General features: G+C 40.4%; 1 protein-coding gene across 1 annotated transcript in view; it reads left to right on the plus strand.

Moving 5' to 3' along the window:
- Nucleotides 1-22769, plus strand: part of TTN (titin) — a 329039-nt gene that overhangs the window by 270549 nt on the left and 35721 nt on the right. Inside the window, 10 exon segments of the mRNA XM_078146156.1 lie at nt 737-1024; nt 1121-1411; nt 1506-1793; nt 2001-2588; nt 2677-2781; nt 3270-3467; nt 3579-3875; nt 4242-4829; nt 4920-5222; nt 5381-22486. Of these exon segments, the coding sequence (XP_078002282.1) occupies nt 737-1024; nt 1121-1411; nt 1506-1793; nt 2001-2588; nt 2677-2781; nt 3270-3467; nt 3579-3875; nt 4242-4829; nt 4920-5222; nt 5381-22486 (20052 nt within the window).

Here is a 22769-nt window from a genome sequence, read left to right on the forward strand (position 1 = left end):
TGTGATTAATAATAATAACTTTTTTTCATGACTATGAGAGAATTCTATAACTTGGACAGAGGATTGGGTTAAGTATGTTTGCCCTAATAAGGAAGAGACTGCTCTTTTTTATTATAGACAGCTCAATTATTCTTTTCATAAATGCTTCCTTTCTGTTTAAGCCAATTACTAGCTTCTTTAGTAACACACTTTCTATCACTTAGTCTTCTTTTCCTAATCTTATATTTCCTCAATCAATTTTCTTCTTTTTTCTCAATTTTTAATAACTTGGTAATATATTATAGTATTTAATCTATCTTTCTGCCTGCAATAATTATAAAGACCAGCAGAGCATAAATTATAATTATAGGTAAATTACAGAATACTATTTTCATTGAAGTTGGGTGGGATGAGAATCATTAAGATTAGGATGAGAACCAGAAATAATACCTATTTTCTTTGAATACAATGGGGGTAATAAGCATACATAGGAAATAAAGAGTGAATATTCCTATAGACAAGAAAAATCCCTGAGTCACAAAAAAATTACTAATTATAGATTAATAGACTATTATGGATACTGGAAGAGTGAAAGTGTGGGGCAATAAGAGCTATGTAAATAATTAGAGGAAGGACAGGAGATGTTTGGTTGGAAAAATAGTGTATGTTAAGGGTCTATAAAGATCAGGTTGTTGAATTTTCATAGTAAATTGAGTTTTTATACATTTAATTTTTTTACAAAAAAAAAAATAAACAGTTCCACCTGAGGGAGAGCTTGATGCTGACTTGAGAAAAACACTCATATTACGTGCTGGAGTTACAATGAGACTTTATGTACCAGTAAGAGGACGTCCACCTCCAAAGATAACCTGGTCTAAGCCAAATGTCAACCTGCGAGAGAGGATAGGATTAGACATCAAGTCAACAGACTTTGACACTTTCTTGCGTTGTGAAAATGTGAATAAGTATGATGCTGGAAAATATATCTTGACACTTGAGAACAGCTGTGGTAAAAAGGAATATACTATTGTCGTGAAAGTACTTGGTAAGTATGGGTGTAAAATAAGAAAAGTAATATGAAATCATTGCATTTTTTTCCCTTTGGAATGATTAAGTACATCTTCATTTTAAATTTATCCAGATACTCCGGGACCACCAGTCAATGTGACCGTTAAGGAAGTATCCAGAGATTCTGCTTATGTTACTTGGGATCCTCCCATTATTGATGGCGGCAGTCCAATCATAAACTATGTTGTTGAAAAACGTGATGCAGAGAGAAAGTCATGGTCCACAGTGACAACTGAGTGTCCCAAAACAAGCTTCCGAGTATCTAATTTGGAAGAAGGAAAATCCTATTTCTTCAGAATTTTTGCTGAAAATGAATATGGCATTGGTGATCCTGGAGAAACACGGGATGCTGTCAAGGCCTCTGGTGAGGAAATGTGATTTTATTCAATATAGTTGTAAAGACAGTATTAATTAATTCATTGGAAGCTTAGACTTATAAGAGTTTTCATGTGTTTTAGAAACCCCTGGACCAGTTGTGGACCTGAAAGTTACATCTGTAACTAAGTCATCATGTAGTATAGGCTGGAAAAAGCCTCACAGTGATGGTGGAAGCCGAATTACTGGATATATAGTGGACTTCATGACTGAAGAAAACAAATGGCAAAGAGTCATGAGATCATTGAACCTTAACTATTCCACAAAAGATCTGACAGAAGGAAAGGAATATACTTTCAGAGTAAGAGCTGAGAATGATAATGGAGAGGGAACTCCAAGTGAAATCATTGTTGTGGCAAAAGATGATGTTGGTAAGCACATTCTCATACATACATTATCTTCCTTATTTTCATCAGCAATATGCTGTTTTAAAAAAAAAAAGTACTCGTTGGTACATATATTTGTTTTTCATTGGTAGATACTTTGTTACTCATTGATAATTCCTTTTAGAACTGTATTAATTAGGGGGAAACAAGCTATCTAAGCTCACAAAATAATTATTATTTGCTGTTTTACAGTGGCTCCTGATCTTGATTTGAAAGAGTTGCCTGATTTGTGCTACTTAGCTAAAGAAAATAGCAATTTCCGTCTCAAGATCCCCATAAAAGGCAAGCCTACACCATCAGTAACCTGGAAGAAAGGTGAAGACCCCTTACCAACTGACACAAGAGTTAGTGTTGAGTCTACTGCAGTTAATACAACTCTTGTGGTATATGATTGCCAAAAGTCTGATGCTGGGACATATACAATCACACTGAAGAACATTGCTGGCACTAAGGAAGGAACTCTGTCCATAAAAGTCGTTGGGAAGCCAGGCATCCCCACCGGACCAATCAATTTTGAGGAAGTCACAGCAGATGCCATTACCTTAAAGTGGAAGCCTCCAAAGGATGATGGTGGTTCTGAAATTACCAACTATATCCTAGAGAAAAGAGATTCTGTAAATAACAAATGGATCACATGTGCCTCTGCTGTCCAGAAAACCACCTTCAGAGTTACAAGACTTCACGAGGGAGTAGAATATACTTTCCGAGTCAGTGCTGAAAATAAATATGGCGTAGGCGAGGGCCTTAAATCTGAGCCCATTGTTGCCAAATATCCATTTGGTATGTATCTGAAAGTCGGAAATCAAAATGCAAAACAGTGGGATTTTTTTTCTTTATTATAACCTTATGTTATTATATGTTTTCCTAGATGTACCAGATGCTCCTCCACCCCCCAATATCGTGGAGGTCAGACATGATTCTGTTTCTTTAACTTGGACAGACCCTAAAAAAACTGGTGGCTCACCAATCACAGGTACCGTATTTGATTTCATTTTATTGTTACCTTCACTTTCATTTTCCCTTCCTCCTATATCCTCCTACAGGGTGTTAAATATAGATCCTTTCCTTTTAGTTCTACTGGCACATAACTTTAACAATTCTCTGATATTTCCCTTTTAGTGCACTGCTTAATACTCAGAATTTGCTAAAGCAACTCACTGACAAAGAACCTTCTTAGTGGGATATAAATATTTTGTGAGTTAAAACTTTCATCAAAAAGTTGTGATTAATCATATCTTAAGAAAAAAAAAATGTTGCCCCAACAAAACCCTCTGTTTAGTGTATAGACAAGCAGAAGTGTAATCCTGGGTAATCATGTCACTATTGAGAGTGATGTGCAATTGCTTGATTAGCGTGTGCATATATAGGGCTTGTAACTGATACCCTGCTTTGAAACTGTTAATCATGAGACTGCATTGATATCTTCCATCTGGATTAAAATGCTATCTTCTTCTTTGGTAGGGTATCATATTGAATTCAAGGACAGGAACAGTCTTATGTGGAAGAGAGCTAATAAGACACCTATTAGAATGAGAGACTTCAAAGTAACAGGACTAACCGAAGGTCTTGAATATGAATTTAGAGTTATGGCGATCAATTTGGCTGGAGTTGGCAAACCAAGTCTGCCATCTGAGCCCGTTGTAGCACTTGATCCAATTGGTAAGCCATTCAGAGAGGGGAAGATGCCTAGCCTCATTTGCTTCATGAAGAAAACATTGACATTTGTTTGACCTTGGCATTATTTGTCTTGTTTTACTTTTATTTTTTCAGATCCCCCTGGAAAACCTGAGGTGATTAATGTCACGAGGAATTCTGTGACTCTCATTTGGACTGAACCTAAATATGATGGTGGTCATAAACTGACTGGATACATAGTGGAGAAACGGGATCTGCCTTCAAAGTCTTGGATGAAGGCAAACCACATTAATGTCCCAGACTGTGTCTATACTGTAACTGATCTTATCGAGGGTGGAAAATATGAATTCAGAATTAGAGCCAAGAACACTGCAGGAGCTATCAGTGCTCCATCAGAAAGCACAGAAACCATTATTTGCAAGGATGAATATGGTATGTCTTAGTTTATTTTCTTTTTCTTTGTTTATATTTGTTTATCTTTTGGTTCATATCTGAGATTTCATCAGTGTAGGGAACTCTTGATTTGGAAACTCCCTCCACTAATACAGATCAACAACTCATATGTAATATATATGCTAGAGATACTTGAGACACTGAGACATTAAGTGACTTGCTCATAGTTTCAAAGCCTATATATGTCTTGGGTGGGCCTTGAAGCCCAGTATTCCTGACTTCAAGACTATCTCTCTATCTTCTACAAACTATCCCTTATTCCTCATTTAAATATATGAAATAATTAAAATAACATAAACATCCTTCTCTCCTTTTTTTCTGACTAAAAAAAATCTTCTTTTACAGAGGCACCATCCATTGTCCTTGATCCTACCATAAAAGATGGCTTAACAGTCAAAGCAGGAGATACCATTGTTTTGAACGCCATCAGCATCCTTGGCAAACCACTACCAAAATCAAGCTGGTCCAAGGCAGGAAAAGACTTTAGGCCATCAGACATTGTCCAGATCAGTTCAACGCCAACGTCTTCCATGCTCAGTGTTAAATATGCCTCCAGAAAAGATGCAGGAGAATATACAATCACTGCCACTAATCCTTTTGGAACAAAGGAGGAGCATGTACGTGTAACAGTTCTGGATGTTCCTGGCCCACCAGGACCTATTGAAATCAGCAATGTCTCAGCTGAAAAAGCTACCCTTACATGGACACCTCCCCTAGAAGATGGAGGTTCTCCAATTAAGTCTTACATTCTTGAAAAGAGAGAAACTAGCCGGCTTTTGTGGACAGCTGTTTCTGAAGATATTCAATCTTGTCGCCACGTGGTGACTAAGCTGATCCAAGGAAATGAATACCTCTTCCGTGTCTCAGCTGTGAATCAGTATGGTAAGGGCGAACCCGTACAATCAGAACCAGTCAAAATGGTGGACAGATTTGGTAAGTAAAACATTTGGGAAGTTAATCACTTGAGACGTTAGAGGTGTTCATATATACCTTTGTTTTTCATAAATTCTTCTTCCTTTTTAGGCCCTCCTGGCCCTCCTGGAAAGCCAGAAGTATCAAATGTGACCAAGAATACTGCTACTGTCAGTTGGAAAAGACCAACTGATGATGGCGGTAGTGAAATCACAGGATACCATGTGGAAAGGAGAGAAAAGAAAGGTCTACGATGGGTGCGAGCAACAAAGACCCCTGTGTCTGACCTCAGATGCAAAGTGACAGGACTTCAGGAAGGAAACACATATGAATTCCGTGTCAGTGCAGAAAATAAAGCAGGAATTGGCCCACCAAGTGATGTTTCAAATTCAGTACTAATGAAGGATGCAGCATGTTAGTATTATTCTTTTCCATATAGTGTTATCTTCAGAGTTTTGAATATTAAGTTATTGATATTAAATTATTAGAATTTTAATGTTAAATTAAAGGTTAAATATAAAATATTTAAGGGTGAACTAATATGTGCTTTTGTTTCCATATTAACTTCACAGATCCACCAGGACCACCTTCAAATGTACGAGTGACTGATACTACAAAGAAATCTGCTTCTTTAGCTTGGGGCAAACCCCATTACGATGGTGGACTTGAAATCACAGGCTATATAGTAGAGCATCAGAAAGAAGGAGATGAGGCCTGGATAAAAGATACAACAGGAACTGCCCTCAGGATCACAGAATTTGTTGTGCCTGATCTTCAAACAAAAGAAAAATACAATTTCAGAATCAGTGCCATCAATGATGCAGGTGTTGGAGAGCCAGCAGTGATTCCAAATGTTGAAATCATAGAACGTGAATTGGCTCCTGATTTTGAATTAGATGCAGAGCTTCGAAGAACACTTGTTGTTAGAGCAGGGCTAAGCATTAGAATATTTGTACCAATTAAAGGTCGTCCAACTCCTGAAGTCACTTGGACAAAAGATGGTGTAAACCTTAAAACCCGTGCCAACATTGAAAACACAGAATCCTTTACTCTTCTGATTATTCCAGAATGTAATAGATATGACACTGGCAAATTTGTGATGACTATAGAAAATGCTGCCGGTAAGAAAAGTGGATTTGTCAATGTTAGAGTCTTGGATACACCTGGGCCTGTGCTCAATCTGAGGCCTACTGAGATCACGAGGGAGAGTGCCACCCTGCACTGGGACCTGCCTCTGATAGATGGGGGCTCTCGCATAACAAACTACATTGTAGAAAAACGTGAAGCCACACGGAAATCGTATTCTACGGCCACAACCAAGTGCCATAAATGTACTTATAAAGTGACTGGCTTATCTGAAGGGTGTGAATATTTCTTCAGAGTGATGGCAGAAAATGAATATGGAATTGGTGAACCAACAGAGACCACAGAGCCCGTAAGGGCCTCAGAGGCACCATCACCACCAGACAGCCTTAATATCATGGATATAACTAAGAACACAGTCAGCCTGGCATGGCCTAAACCAAAGCATGATGGAGGCAGTAAGATCACTGGCTATGTGATTGAAGCCCAGAGAAAAGGCTCTGACCAGTGGACACACATCACAACCGTAAAGGGATTAGAATGTGTTGTAAAGAACTTAACTGAAGGGGAAGAATATACTTTCCAAGTTATGGCAGTGAACAGCGCTGGGAGAAGTGCCCCAAGAGAAAGCAGGCCAGTCATTGTAAAGGAGCAGACGATGCTTCCAGAATTGGACCTTCGTGGCATTTACCAGAAACTGGTCATTGCCAGAGCTGGCGAGAATATCAAAGTGGAGATTCCAGTGCTTGGTCGGCCTAAACCAACCGTCACATGGAAAAAAGGAGATCAAGTTCTGAAACAAACCCAAAGAGTTAATTTTGAGAATACTGCCACTTCAACCATTCTAAATATCCATGAATGTACAAGAAGTGATAGTGGACCTTACCCACTATCAGCAAAGAATATTGTAGGAGAAGTTGGAGATGTCATCACCATCCAGGTGCATGACATCCCAGGCCCACCGACTGGTCCAATCAAGTTTGATGAAGTTTCATCTGATTTTGTTACCTTTTCTTGGGAACCTCCAGAGAATGATGGAGGAGTACCCATCAGCAACTATGTTGTTGAAATGCGTCAAACTGACAGTACCACATGGGTTGAACTGGCAACCACTGTAATACGTACTACCTATAAAGCAACTCGCCTTACTACTGGGGTGGAGTATCAATTCCGGGTAAAAGCTCAAAACAGATATGGAGTTGGACCAGGTATCACCTCAGCATCTGTCGTTGCCAACTATCCATTTAAAGTTCCTGGGCCTCCTGGTACTCCACAAGTGACTGCAGTCACCAAAGAATCAATAACCATCAGCTGGCATGAGCCTCTAACTGATGGTGGAAGTCCCATTTTAGGATATCATGTTGAAAGAAAAGAAAGAAATGGTATTCTCTGGCAGACTGTGAGTAAAGCATTAGTGCCAGGGAACATTTTTAAATCAAGTGGCCTAACAGACGGCATTGCTTATGAGTTCCGAGTGATTGCAGAAAATATGGCTGGCAAAAGCAAGCCAAGCAAGCCATCTGAACCTACACTTGCCTTGGACCCCATTGATCCACCCGGGAAACCAATTCCTCTCCATATTACTAGGCATACAGTAACACTTAAATGGGCTAAGCCTGAGTATACTGGAGGATTCAAGATCACTAGCTACATTGTTGAAAAGAGAGACCTTCCCAATGGTCGTTGGCTGAAGGCCAACTTCAGCAATATTTTGGAGAATGAATTCACAGTCAGTGGCTTAACTGAGGATGCTGCATATGAATTCCGTGTGATTGCCAAAAATGCTGCTGGTGCTGTAAGTCCGCCCTCCGAGCCTTCAGATGCCATAACATGCAGAGATGACATCGAAGCACCAAGGATCATGGTGGATGTTAAATACAAAGACACGCTCGTATTAAAAGCAGGCGAAGTTTTTAAGCTTGAAGCAGATGTTTCTGGTCGGCCACCACCAACAATGGAATGGACCAAAGATGGAAAGGAGCTTGAAGGCACAGCAAAATTAGAAATAAAAACAGCAGATTTCTCTACAAATCTAGTTAACAAAGATTCATCAAGAAAGGACAGTGGGGCATATGTACTTACAGCTACTAATCCTGGTGGTTTTGCCAAACACATTTTCAATGTTAAAGTTCTTGATAGACCAGGTCCACCTGAAGGACCTTTGGCTGTGACTGAAGTTACTGCAGAAAAGTGTGTATTATCATGGTTACCTCCACTAGATGATGGAGGTGCCAGCATTGACCACTATGTAGTACAAAAACGTGAAACCAGCAGATTGGCATGGACAAATGTAGCCTCTGAAGTACAGCTAACAAAACTAAAGGTCACCAAATTACTGAAAGGCAATGAATATGTGTTCCGTGTTATGGCTGTTAATAAATATGGGGTAGGAGAGCCCCTTGAATCAGAACCTATCCTTGCAGTAAATCCATACAGACCCCCAGATCCTCCCAAAAATCCTGAAGTTACAGCTATTACTAAGGACTCTATGGTTGTCTGTTGGGGACATCCTGATTCTGATGGAGGAAGTGAAATTATCAATTACATTGTGGAACGCCGAGATAAAACTGGCCAACGATGGGTGAAATGTAATAAAAAAGCTGTCACTGACTTAAGGTACAAGGTATCTGGACTGACAGAAGGACATGAATATGAGTACAGGATCATGGCTGAAAATGCTGCTGGAATTAGTGCACCAAGTGCTACGAGTCCATTTTATAAAGCTTGTGACACTGTCTTTAAGCCTGGCCCACCAGGAAATCCACGTGTTCTAGACACAAGCAGATCATCAATTTCAATTGCTTGGAATAAACCAATCTATGATGGTGGCTCAGAAATCACAGGGTATATGGTTGAGATAGCACTGCCTGAAGAAGATGAGTGGAAGATTGTCACACCTCCAGCAGGACTCAAGGCAACCTCTTATACTATCACCAACCTCAAAGAAAATCAAGAATACAAAATCCGTATCTATGCCATGAATTCTGAAGGAATTGGTGAACCTGCACTTGTTCCTGGAACTCCAAAGGCTGAGGAAAGGATGCTGCCTCCAGAGATTGAATTGGATGCTGACCTACGTAAAGTTGTCACCATAAGGGCTTGCTGTACCCTAAGACTATTTGTTCCGATCAAAGGAAGACCAGCACCAGAAGTGAAATGGACAAGAGAACATGGAGAATCTTTAGATAAAGCTAGCATTGAATCAACAAGCTCTTATACGTTGCTTATTGTTGGAAATGTCAACAGATTTGATAGTGGCAAGTATATACTAACTATAGAAAACAGTTCAGGTAGCAAATCGGCATTTGTCAATGTCAGGGTTCTTGATACACCGGGACCACCCCAGGATTTGAAAATCAAAGAAGTCACTAAATCATCTGTCACACTGACTTGGGAACCTCCTCTCCTAGATGGAGGCTCCAAGATAAAGAACTACATTGTTGAAAAGCGTGAATCCACAAGAAAAGCTTACTCAACTGTTGCAACAAATTGCCATAAGACTTCCTGGAAAGTAGACCAACTACAAGAAGGTTGCAATTATTATTTTAGAGTTCTGGCAGAAAATGAGTATGGAATTGGCCTCCCAGCTGAAACTGCAGAGTCTGTTAAAGTATCAGAAAGACCACTTCCTCCAGGAAAGATAACTCTACTAGATGTCACAAGAAATAGTGTGTCACTCTCTTGGGAGAAACCAGAACATGATGGAGGAAGTAGAATTCTAGGCTACATCGTGGAGATGCAGAGCAAAGGCAGTGATAAGTGGGCAACATGTGCCACAGTCAAAGTCACCGAAGCCACAATTACTGGATTGATTCAGGGTGAAGAGTATTCATTCCGTGTTTCAGCCCAGAATGAAAAAGGAATCAGCGATCCTCGACAGCTTAGCGTACCAGTCATTGCCAAAGACCTTGTCATTCCACCAGCCTTCAAACTGTTATTTAACACTTTCACAGTGCTAGCAGGTGAAGATCTAAAAGTTGATGTCCCATTTATTGGACGTCCAACTCCAACCGTGACCTGGCACAAAGATGATGTGCCTCTGAAACAGACTACTAGAATAAATGCAGAAAGCACAGAAAATAACACACTGTTGACAATAAAGGAAGCATGCCGGGAAGATGTTGGCCACTATGTAGTTAAACTTGTAAACTCAGTAGGTGAAGCCACTGAAACCCTTAATATTATTGTTCTTGACAAACCAGGGCCTCCTACTGGACCCGTTAAAATGGATGAAGTGACTGCAGATAGTATTACTCTGTCCTGGGAACCACCAAAATATGATGGTGGAAGTTCTATCAATAATTATATTGTGGAGAAAAGGGACACTTCTACAACTACCTGGCATATTGTGTCAGCTACTGTTGCAAGAACAACAATAAAAGCCTGCCGACTGAAGACTGGATGTGAATATCAGTTCAGAATTGCAGCTGAAAATAGATATGGAAAAAGTACTTATCTCACATCAGAGCCTATTGTAGCCCAATATCCATTCAAAGTTCCTGGACCTCCAGGAACACCTTTCGTGACAGCTTCGTCCAAAGACAGTATGGAGGTCCAATGGAATGAGCCAGTCAATGATGGTGGTAGCAGAGTTATTGGTTATCATTTAGAACGTAAAGAGAGAAATAGCATCCTCTGGGTAAAATTGAACAAAACACCTATTCCACAAACCAAATTTAAAACAACTGGCCTTGAAGAAGGAATTGAGTATGAATTTAGAGTCTGTGCAGAAAACATTGTGGGCATTGGCAAGCCTAGTAAAGTGTCTGAATGTTACGTAGCTCGTGACCCATGTGATCCACCAGGTCGACCAGAAGCAATAATTGTCACAAGGAACTCTGTGACTCTTCAGTGGAAGAAACCCACCTACGATGGTGGAAGCAAGATCACTGGCTATATTGTTGAGAAGAAAGAATTACCAGATGGCCGCTGGATGAAAGCCAGCTTTACTAATGTCATTGAAACTCAATTTGAAGTAACCGGCCTAGTTGAAAATCAGAGATATGAGTTCCGGGTTATAGCACGAAATGCTGCAGGAGTATTTAGTGAGCCATCTGAAAGCACAGGAGCAATCACAGCAAGAGATGAAGTAGACCCTCCACGGATAAGTATGGATCCAAAGTATAAAGACACAATTGTAGTCCACGCTGGTGAGTCATTCAAGATTGAAGCTGATGTTTATGGCAAACCCATACCAACCATACAGTGGACAAAAGGTGATCAAGAACTTTCAAACACAGCTCATTTAGAAATAAAAAGTACTGATTTTGCCACCTGCCTCAATGTAAAGGAAGCAGGTCGTGGTGATAGTGGTAATTATGTACTGAAAGCAAAAAATGTTGCTGGAGAGAGATCAGTTACTGTAAATGTCAAAGTTCTTGATAGGCCAGGACCACCTGAAGGACCTATTGCTGTGTCTGGAGTTACTGCTGAAAAATGTACATTAGCATGGAAACCCCCACTCCAAGATGGTGGTAGTGATATCATAAACTACATTGTGGAAAGAAGAGAAACCAGCCGTTTAGTCTGGACTGTGGTTGATGCCAATGTGCAAACACTTAGTTGCAAGGTTACCAAACTCCTAGAAGGAAATGAATATACCTTCCGCATAATGGCTGTAAACAAATATGGTGTTGGTGAACCTCTTGAATCTGAGCCAGTCATTGCCAAGAACCCATTTGTTGTGCCAGATGCACCAAAGGCACCAGAAGTTACTACAGTGACCAAAGACTCAATGACTGTTGTATGGGAAAGACCAGCATCTGATGGTGGCAGCGAAATTCTTGGTTATGTCCTTGAAAAACGGGATAAGGAAGGCATCCGATGGACAAGATGCCACAAGGGTTTGGTTGGGGAATTGCGTTTAAGAGCAACTGGACTCATAGAAAACCATCATTATGAATTTAGAGTCTCAGCTGAAAATGCTGCTGGTCTCAGTGAACCAAGTCTTCCTTCTACTTACCAAAAAGCTTGTGATCCTATTTATAAGCCAGGACCACCAAATAACCCCAAAGTCACAGATATTACAAGGTCTTCAGTTTTCCTCTCATGGAGCAAACCCGTTTATGATGGTGGCAGTGAAATCCAGGGATACATAGTTGAAAAATGTGATGTCAGTGTTGGGGAATGGACAATGTGTACTCCACCAACCGGAATCAAGAAAACAAATATAGAAGTAGAAAAGTTGTTGGAAAAGCATGAATACAATTTCCGTATCTGTGCTGTTAATAAAGCTGGAGTTGGAGAACATGCTGATGTACCTGGGCCTATTATAGTTGAAGAAAAATTGGAAGCTCCAGACATTGAGCTTGATCTAGAATTAAGGAAAGTAATAAATATAAGAGCAGGTGGTTCCTTGAGGTTGTTTGTTCCCATTAGAGGTCGCCCTACACCAGAAGTTAAGTGGGGAAAGATGGATGGTGAAATCCGGGATGCAGCTCTAATTGATGTCACATCCAGCTTTACGTCTCTTGTCCTTGAAAATGTGAACAGATATGACAGTGGAAAATATACTCTCACCTTAGAAAACAGTAGTGGAACAAAGTCTGCCTTTGTTACTGTGAGAGTCTTGGATACACCAAGTCCACCTGTTAACCTTAAAATAACAGAAATCACCAAAGACTCAGTATCAATCACATGGGAACCACCTCTGTTGGATGGAGGATCCAAAATAAAAAATTATATTGTTGAGAAACGTGAAGCTACAAGAAAATCTTATGCTGCTGTTGTAACAAACTGCCATAAGCACTCATGGAAAATAGATCAACTTCAAGAGGGCTGCAGTTACTACTTTAGAGTTACAGCTGAAAATGAATATGGTATTGGCCTTCCTGCCCACACTGCTGACCCAATTAAGGTTGCTGAAGTTCCACAACCACCAGGAAAAATAACAGTGGATGATGTCACGAGAAACAGTGTTTCCCTAAGCTGGACAAAGCCAGAACATGATGGTGGCAGCAAAATTATACAATATATTGTTGAAATGCAAGCTAAGCACAGTGACAAATGGTCAGAGTGTGCCCGTGTTAAGAACTTGGAAGCAGTAATTACGAACTTAACCCAAGGAGAAGAATATCTATTTAGAGTTGTTGCTGTAAATGAAAAGGGAAAGAGTGATCCTAGGTCCCTTGCTGTTCCAGTAATTGCCAAAGATCTAGTTATTGAGCCAGATGTAAGACCTGCATTCAACAGTTATAGCATCCAAGTTGGTCAGGATTTAAAAATAGAAGTTCCAATTTCTGGACGTCCTAAGCCTACCATTACCTGGACAAAAGATGGCCAACCACTAAAACAGACAACAAGATTCAATGTTACTGATCTGCCTGACCTTACTGTGCTTACCATTAAAGAAACCCACAAGGAAGATGGTGGAACGTATGGAATCACAGTTGCCAATATTGTTGGACAAAAATCTGCTTCCATTGAAATTATAACTCTAGACAAGCCTGATCCACCAAAAGGCCCTGTGAAATTTGATGAGGTCAGTGCTGAGAGTATTACATTATCTTGGAATCCTCCACTATATACAGGTGGTTGCCAAATCACTAACTACATTGTTCAAAAGAGAGATACGACCACTACCGTATGGGAAGTTGTTTCTGGTACTGTTGCAAGAACAACCTTAAAAGTGACTAAGCTGAAAACTGGCACAGAATACCAATTCAGAATATTTGCTGAAAACAGATATGGACAAAGTTTTGCCTTAGAATCTGATCCTGTTGTAGCCCAATATCCCTACAAAGAACCAGGCCCTCCTGGCACACCATTTGTTAATACCATTTCTAAAGATTCTATGGTTGTACTGTGGCATGAACCAATTAATAATGGTGGAAGTCCAGTCATTGGTTACCACCTTGAGAGAAAGGAAAGAAACAGTATTTTGTGGACAAAGGTCAACAAAACTATTATCCATGACACCCAGTTTAAAGTACTTAACCTTGAAGAAGGTATTGAATATGAATTCAGAGTTTATGCTGAAAATATTGTTGGCATAGGCAAAGCAAGCAAAACTTCAGAATGTTATGTGGCCCGTGATCCCTGTGACCCGCCAGGAACTCCAGAAGCAATCATGGTCAAGAGAAGTGAAATTACTCTACAATGGACCAAGCCTGTATATGATGGTGGAAGCATGATCACTGGCTATATTGTTGAGAAACGGGATTTGCCTGAGGGCCGCTGGATGAAAGCCAGTTTCACAAATGTCATTGAAACACAATTCACTGTCACTGGCCTTACTGAAAATGAAAGGTATGAATTCAGAGTGATTGCAAAGAATGCTGCAGGTGCAGTAAGTAAACCCTCTGACAGTACTGGACCTATAACAGCCAAGGATGAAGTTGAACTTCCAAGAATCTCAATGGATCCAAAATACAGAGACACAATTGTGGTCAATGCTGGAGAAACATTCAGACTTGAGGCTGATGTCTATGGAAAGCCCCTACCTACCATTGAGTGGTTAAAAGGAGATAAAGAAGTTGAAGAATCTGCTAGATGTGAAATAAAGAATACAGATTTCAAAGCACTGATCATTGTAAAAGATGCCATAAGAATTGATGGTGGACAATATATTTTAAGAGCTTCTAATGTTGCAGGTTCTAAGTCATTCCCAGTAAATGTAAAAGTGTTAGACAGACCAGGGCCTCCAGAAGGTCCTATTCAGGTAACTGGAGTCACTTCTGAAAAATGCTCATTAACTTGGTCTCCACCCCTTCAAGATGGTGGCAGTAACATTTCCCACTATGTTGTTGAAAAAAGAGAAACCAGCCGACTTGCATGGACTGTTGTTGCTCCAGAAGTTGTAACCAATACATTGAAAGTAACCAAACTTTTAGAAGGAAACGAATATATTTTCCGTGTAATGGCTGTTAACAAATATGGAGTTGGTGAGCCTTTGGAATCTGCACCAGTACTAATGAAAAATCCATTTGTGCTTCCTGGTCCACCAAAGAACTTAGAAGTAACAAATATTGCCAAGGACTCCATGACAGTCTGCTGGAATCGTCCAGACAGTGATGGTGGAAGCGAGATTATTGGCTATATTGTAGAAAAGAGGGACAGAAGTGGCATTAGATGGATCAAGTGCAATAAGCGGCGAATTACAGATTTGCGATTAAGAGTTACAGGATTGACAGAAGATCATGAATATGAATTTAGAGTATCTGCAGAAAATGCTGCTGGAGTTGGAGAACCAAGTCAGGCTACAGTTTATTATAAGGCTTGTGACCCTGTATTCAAACCTGGCCCACCCACCAATGCCCACCTTGTAGACACCACCAAAAATTCAATTACACTTGCATGGAGCAAGCCCATTTATGACGGTGGCAGTGAAATCCTGGGATACTTAGTAGAGATCTGTAAAGCAGATGAAGATGACTGGAAAGTAGTGACACCACAGACTGGCTTGAAAGTCACTCGATTTGAGATTTCAAAGCTTATCGAACATCAGGAATATAAGATACGGGTTTGTGCTCTCAATAAAGTTGGTTTAGGTGAGCCTGCATCAGTACCTGGTACTGTGAAACCAGAAGATAAACTTGAACCTCCTGAACTTGACCTTGATTCAGAATTAAGGAAAGGAATAGTAGTCAGAGCTGGTGGATCTGCCAGAATTCACATTCCATTCAAAGGCCGACCAACACCTGATATTATTTGGTCTCGAGAGGAAGGTGAATTTACTGATAAAGTTCAAATTGAAAAAGGCTTAAACTATACCCAATTATCAATAGAAAACTGTGATAGAAATGACGCTGGAAAATACATCCTCAAACTGGAAAATAGCAGCGGCTCCAAATCTGCATTTGTTACTGTGAAAGTCCTAGATACTCCAGGACCTCCACAAAACTTGGCAGTTAAAGAAGTGAGGAAAGATTCTGTCACACTGGTCTGGGAACCACCTATCATTGATGGTGGTGCAAAGATTAAGAACTATGTAATTGACAAGCGAGAATCCACCCGAAAGGCATATGCTAATGTGAGTGCCAAATGCAACAAAACAAGTTTCAAAGTTGAAAATCTTACTGAAGGAGCCATTTATTACTTCAGAGTTATGGCAGAAAATGAATTTGGAGTTGGGGCTCCAGTGGAAACTCTTGATGCAGTGAAAGCAGCTGAGCCTCCTTCACCACCTGGGAAGGTTACACTAACTGACGTGTCTCAAACCAGTGCCTCACTTATGTGGGAGAAACCTGAACATGATGGAGGTAGCAGAGTTTTGGGCTATGTGGTTGAAATGCAACCGAAAGGAACGGAAAAATGGAGTGTTGTTGCTGAATCCAAAGTTTGCAATGCAGTTATTTCTGGTCTAAGTTCTGGGCAGGAATATCAGTTCCGAGTCAAGGCTTACAATGAAAAAGGAAAAAGTGATCCAAGAGTCCTTGGTGTTCCAGTCATAGCTAGAGATTTGACTATTCAACCAAGTTTCAAGTTGCCATTTAACACATATAGTGTCCAGGCTGGAGAAGATCTCAAGATAGAAATACCAGTTATAGGTCGACCTAGGCCTAAAATTTCTTGGGTAAAAGATGGTGAGGCTCTTAAACAGACAACCAGAGTCAATGTTGAAGAAACAGCCACATCAACTATTTTACACATTAAAGAAAGCAACAAAGATGACTTTGGAAAATATAAAATAACAGCGACAAACACTGCAGGCACGGCAACAGAAGATCTTAGCATAATAGTTTTGGAAAAACCTGGGCCACCAGCTGGACCGGTTCGCTTCGATGAAGTTAGTGCAGACTTTGTGGTCATATCCTGGGAACCACCAATATACACTGGTGGCTGTCAAATAAGCAATTATATTGTAGAGAAACGTGATACAACCACTACCACCTGGCAAATGGTATCAGCAACAGTAGCAAGGACAACAATTAAAATAACCAAACTTAAAACAGGCAGTGAATACCAATTCAGGATTTTTGCTGAAAACAGATATGGAATGAGTCCCTCACTAGATTCCAAACCAGTTGTTGTACAATATCCATTTAAAGAACCTGGGCCACCTGGAACTCCTTTTGTGACATCCATATCAAAAGATCAAATGCTTGTAGAGTGGCATGAGCCTGTCAATGATGGCGGGAGCAAAGTTATTGGTTACCATCTTGAACAGAAAGAAAAGAATAGCATTCTTTGGATGAAGTTAAACAAAATCCCCATTCAAGACACCAAGTTTAAAACTACTGGACTTGATGAAGGCCTTGAGTATGAATTCAAAGTTTCTGCTGAAAATATTGTTGGCATTGGAAAACCTAGCAAAGTATCTGAGTGCTTTGTTGCTCGTGATCCATGTGACCCACCTGGCCGCCCCGAAGCCATTGTTATAACAAGAAACTATGTCACGTTGAAATGGAAAAAACCTGCCTATGATGGTGGTAGCAAAATAACAGGCTATACTGTAGAAAAGAAAGATCTACCTGATGGTCGTTGGATGAAAGCCAGCTTTACCAATGTGCTAGAAACAGAATTTACAGTGAGTGGGCTTGTAGAAGACCAAAGATATGAATTCAGAGTAATAGCAAGAAATGCAGCTGGAAACGTTAGTGAGCCATCAGAAAGCACTGGTGCAATTACTGCTAGAGATGAAATTGATGCACCCAATGCTTCCTTGGACCCAAAATACAAAGACATGATTGTTGTTCATGCAGGAGAGACCTTTGTTCTGGAAGCTGACATCCGTGGTAAGCCTATACCTGACATCGTGTGGATAAAAGATGGGAAAGAGCTTGAGGAAACAGCAGCCAGAATGGAAATTAAATCTACTATACAAAAAACAACTCTTGTTGTCAAAGACTGCATAAGAACTGATGGGGGACAGTATATCTTGAAGCTCAGCAACGTTGGTGGTACAAAGTCTATACCAATAACTGTAAAAGTTCTTGATAGGCCAGGACCTCCTGGACCACCTCTGAAAGTTTCAGGAGTTACTGCAGAAAAATGTTACTTGGCATGGAACCCACCTCTGCAAGATGGTGGTGCTGGTATTTCTCATTACATCATTGAGAAGAGAGAAACAAGCAGACTCTCGTGGACCCAGGTTTCAACTGAAGTACAGGCACTGAACTACAAAGTTACTAAACTTCTTCCAGGCAATGAGTATATATTCCGTGTCATGGCTGTGAACAAATATGGAATTGGAGAGCCACTGGAATCTGAGCCTGTCATAGCCTGTAATCCATATAAGCCACCAGGTCCTCCTTCAACACCTGAAGCCTCAGCAATCACTAAAGATTCAATGGTAGTAACATGGGCACGTCCGGTAGACGATGGTGGAGCTGAAATTGAGGGCTATATACTTGAAAAGCATGATAAAGATGGCATCAGATGGACTAAATGCAATAAGAAAACACTAACAGATCTACGACTCAGAGTGACTGGACTTACAGAAGGCCACTCCTATGAATTCAGAGTTGCAGCCGAGAATGCAGCCGGCATGGGTGAATTTAGTGAGCCTTCTGTTTTCTATCGTGCGTGTGATGCTTTGTATCCACCAGGCCCCCCAAGCAATCCTAAAGTAACAGACACGTCTAGATCTTCAGTATCTCTGGCATGGAATAAGCCCATCTACGATGGTGGTGCTCCTGTTAAAGGCTATGTTGTGGAATTCAAAGAGGCTGCTGCTGATGAATGGACAACCTGTACACCACCAACAGGTCTACAAGGAAAGCAGTTCACTGTTACTAAACTTAAAGAAAATGGTGAATATAACTTCCGCATATGTGCCATCAACTCAGAAGGTGTTGGTGAACCTGCAACCATACCTGGATCAGTTGTTGCTGCTGAAAGGATTGAGCCTCCTGAAATTGAACTTGATGCTGATCTAAGGAAGGTTGTCATTCTTCGTGCAAGTGCCACCTTGAGATTATTTGTTACCATCAAAGGTAGACCAGAACCCGAAGTCAAATGGGAAAAAGCAGAAGGCACTCTCACTGAGAGAGCCCAGATTGAGGTAACCAGCTCATATACGATGTTGGTTATTGATAATGTTACCAGATTTGACAGTGGTAGATATAACCTGACTCTAGAAAATAACAGTGGCTCTAAAACAGCTTTTGTTAATGTCAGAGTTCTTGATTCACCAAGTGCACCTGTGAATTTGATTGTGAAAGAAGTGAAGAAAGATTCAGTAACATTGTCTTGGGAACCACCACTTATTGATGGTGGAGCTAAAATTACAAATTACATTGTTGAAAAACGAGAATCTACAAGAAAAGCATATGCCACTATTACAAACAATTGCACTAAGACCACTTTCAAAATCGACAATCTCCAAGAAGGGTGTACTTACTTCTTCCGTGTCTTGGCTTCAAATGAATATGGGATTGGTTTGCCAGCTGAAACAACAGAACCAGTTAAAGTGTCTGAACCACCCCTGCCACCTGGAAGAGTTACTCTTGTGGATGTGACACGTAACACTGCCACCATTAAATGGGAGAAACCAGAAAGTGATGGTGGCAGTAAAATTACTGGTTATGTAGTAGAAATGCAGACTAAAGGAAGTGAGAAATGGAGCACTTGCACACATGTAAAGACACTAGAAGCCACTGTGTCTGGTCTGACTACTGGAGAAGAGTATACCTTTAGGGTATCTGCAGTTAATGAAAAAGGGAAAAGTGACCCTAGACAACTTGGAGTACCAGTAGTTGCAAAAGATATTGAAATTAAACCCTCAGTTGAGCTTCCTTTCAACACTTTCAATGTTAAAGCTGGAGACCAACTCAAGATTGATGTGCCATTTAGTGGGAGACCCGTGCCTACCGTAAGCTGGAAAAAAGATGGACAAACCTTAAAAGAGACAACTAGAGTAAATGTTCAGTCATCAAAGACAGTAACATCGTTAATTATCAAGGAAGCTTCAAGAGAAGATGTTGGAAAGTATGAATTATCCATTTCAAACAGTGCTGGAGTTACAACCGTTTCCATTACCGTAATTGTCCTTGACAGACCAGGACCTCCAGGACCTATACATATTGACGAAGTTAGCTCTGACAATGTAACAATATCTTGGAATCCTCCAGAATATGACGGTGGCTGCCAAATTAGCAATTATATTGTTGAGAAAAGAGATACTACTACTACAACATGGCAAGTAGTATCACAAGCAGTTGCAAGGACATCCATTAAGATAGTTCGCCTGACAACAGGAAGTGAATATCAGTTCCGTGTTTGTGCAGAGAACCGTTACGGTAGGAGTACTTACAGTGAATCATCAGCTGTCGTTGCAGAATACCCGTTCAGTCCGCCAGGTCCTCCTGGAACACCTAAAGTTGTACATGCCACAAAATCCACCATGATCGTAAGTTGGCAAGTACCAGTTAATGATGGAGGAAGTCAAGTAATTGGCTATCACCTTGAGCATAAAGAAAGAAGTAGTATTCTTTGGACAAAAGTAAACAAAACTCTCATTACTGATACACAAATGAAAGTTTCTGGCCTTGATGAAGGACTGATGTATGAATACCGTGTATATGCTGAGAATATTGCAGGAATTGGTAAATGCAGCAAGGCATGTGAGCCAGTTGCTGCAAGAGACCCTTGTGATCCTCCTGGTCAACCAGAAGTTACAAATATTACCAGAAAGTCAGTTTCACTTAAATGGGCTAAACCCCGATATGATGGTGGGGCTAAAATCACAGGTTACCTTATTGAGCGCAGAGAACTGCCAGATGGCCGGTGGTTGAAGTGTAACTTTACCAATGTACAAGAAACTTATTTTGAGGTAACTGAACTTACAGAAGATCAACGTTATGAATTCCGTGTTTTTGCAAGGAATGCTGCTGACTCCATTAGTGAGCCATCTGAATCAACTGGACCCATTACAGTAAAAGACGATGTTGAGGCCCCAAGAATTATGATGGATGTCAAATTTCGTGACATTATCGTGGTCAAAGCTGGGGAAGTCCTTAAAATCAATGCAGACATTTCAGGACGACCTCTACCTATAATATCCTGGTCAAAGGATGGCAAGGAGATTGAAGAAAGAGCAAAGACTGAAATTGTTTCAACAGACTGCACAACTTCATTAACAGTTAAGGACTGTGTGAGACGAGACACTGGTCAGTATGTGTTAACTCTCAAAAATGTTGCAGGAACTCGGTCTACGGCTGTTAACTGCAAAGTCCTTGATAGACCTGGGCCACCAGCAGGACCTCTAGAAATAAATGGCCTAACTGCTGAGAAATGTTCACTTTCCTGGGGACCTCCACAAGAAGATGGTGGTGCAAATATTGACTATTATATTGTAGAAAAACGTGAGACAAGCCGACTTGCATGGACAATTTGTGAAGAAGAATTAAAAACAACATCTTGTAAAGTAACCAAATTACTTAGAGGTAACGAATATATATTTAGAGTCATTGGTGTTAATAAATATGGTGCAGGTGAGCCCCTGGAGAGTGTGGCTGTAAAGGCACTTGACCCCTTTACGGTGCCCAGTCCACCCACATCTTTGGAGATCACATCTGTGACCAAAGATTTCATGACCTTATGCTGGTCAAGACCCGAGAACGATGGGGGTAATGATATCTCTGGATACATAATTGAACGTCGGGAGAAAAACAGCTTACGATGGGTACGTGTAAACAAAAAACCAGTTTATGATCTGAGAGTAAAATCAGCAGGACTTCGGGAAGGATGTGAATATGAATATCGGGTCTATGCAGAAAATGCTGCTGGTCTGAGCCTTCCAAGTGAAACATCACCCTTGGTTCGAGCAGAAGATCCAGTCTTCTTACCCTCTCCTCCGTCTAAACCTAAAATCGTGGACTCAGGAAAAACAAATATAACTATTAGCTGGGTTAAGCCTTTGTTTGATGGAGGGGCCCCAGTTACTGGATACACAGTAGAATATAAGAAATCTGATGAAACTGAGTGGTTAGTTGCCATCCAGAGCTTACGAGGCACTGAATATACAGTAAGTGGTTTAACAACAGGGACTGAATATGTCTTTAGAGTAAGATCAATAAATAAGGTTGGTGCTAGTGATCCAAGTGACAGCTCAGATCCTCAGGTAGCAAAGGAAAGAGAAGAGGAACCTATATTTGACCTTGACAGTGAAATGAAGAAGACTTTGATCGTCAAGGCTGGTGCCTCATTTACCATGACTGTGCCTTTCCGAGGAAGACCAGTACCTAGTGTAATATGGACTAAGCCAGATACTGATCTCCATAATAGAGCTTGTATTGATTCTACAGACACCCGCACATCGCTTAGTATTGAAAATGCCAACAGAAATGACTCTGGAAAATACACGTTAACAATTCAGAATACTTTGAATGCTGCTTCATTGACCTTAGCCGTCAAAGTTCTTGATACCCCCGGGCCACCAACTAACATTAATGTTAAAGATGTAACCAAGGAATCCGCAGTGTTATCATGGGATGTTCCTGAAAATGATGGTGGTGCCCCTGTGAAAAATTACCATATAGAAAAACGAGAGGCCAGTAAGAAATCATGGGTCACCGTGACTAACAACTGCAATCGACTTTCCTATAAAGTGTCCAACCTACAAGAGGGAGCCGTTTACTACTTCAGAGTCTCTGGAGAAAATGAGTTTGGTGTTGGCGTACCCTCTGAGACCAAGGAAGGAGTAAAAATCACAGGTGAGAGCACATGTGAAGGAATAATTTGAATCACCCTAAATAGTTTTTGTTTTAGTCTGAAGATCATGCATTTAGTTTATAAAAAATAGATAATTCCATACAGGATTTCTGCTAAAATTTCCAAATTTCTGAATTTCTAATTATATGAAAAATTTCACAGCTGCAACTATATAATTTTTAAGAATACATCTAGGATGTTTAATTTAAATATAGTTTTTATATTAAGTACATAGTAACCATCATAACACAGTTTGGATATAAGTTAAAATATTCCTTATAACCT

Source organism: Phascolarctos cinereus, unplaced genomic scaffold (genome assembly GCF_003287225.1).
Source record: "Phascolarctos cinereus isolate Bilbo 61053 unplaced genomic scaffold, phaCin_HiC Scaffold_726;HRSCAF=1367, whole genome shotgun sequence".
Lineage (NCBI taxonomy): Eukaryota > Metazoa > Chordata > Mammalia > Diprotodontia > Phascolarctidae > Phascolarctos > Phascolarctos cinereus.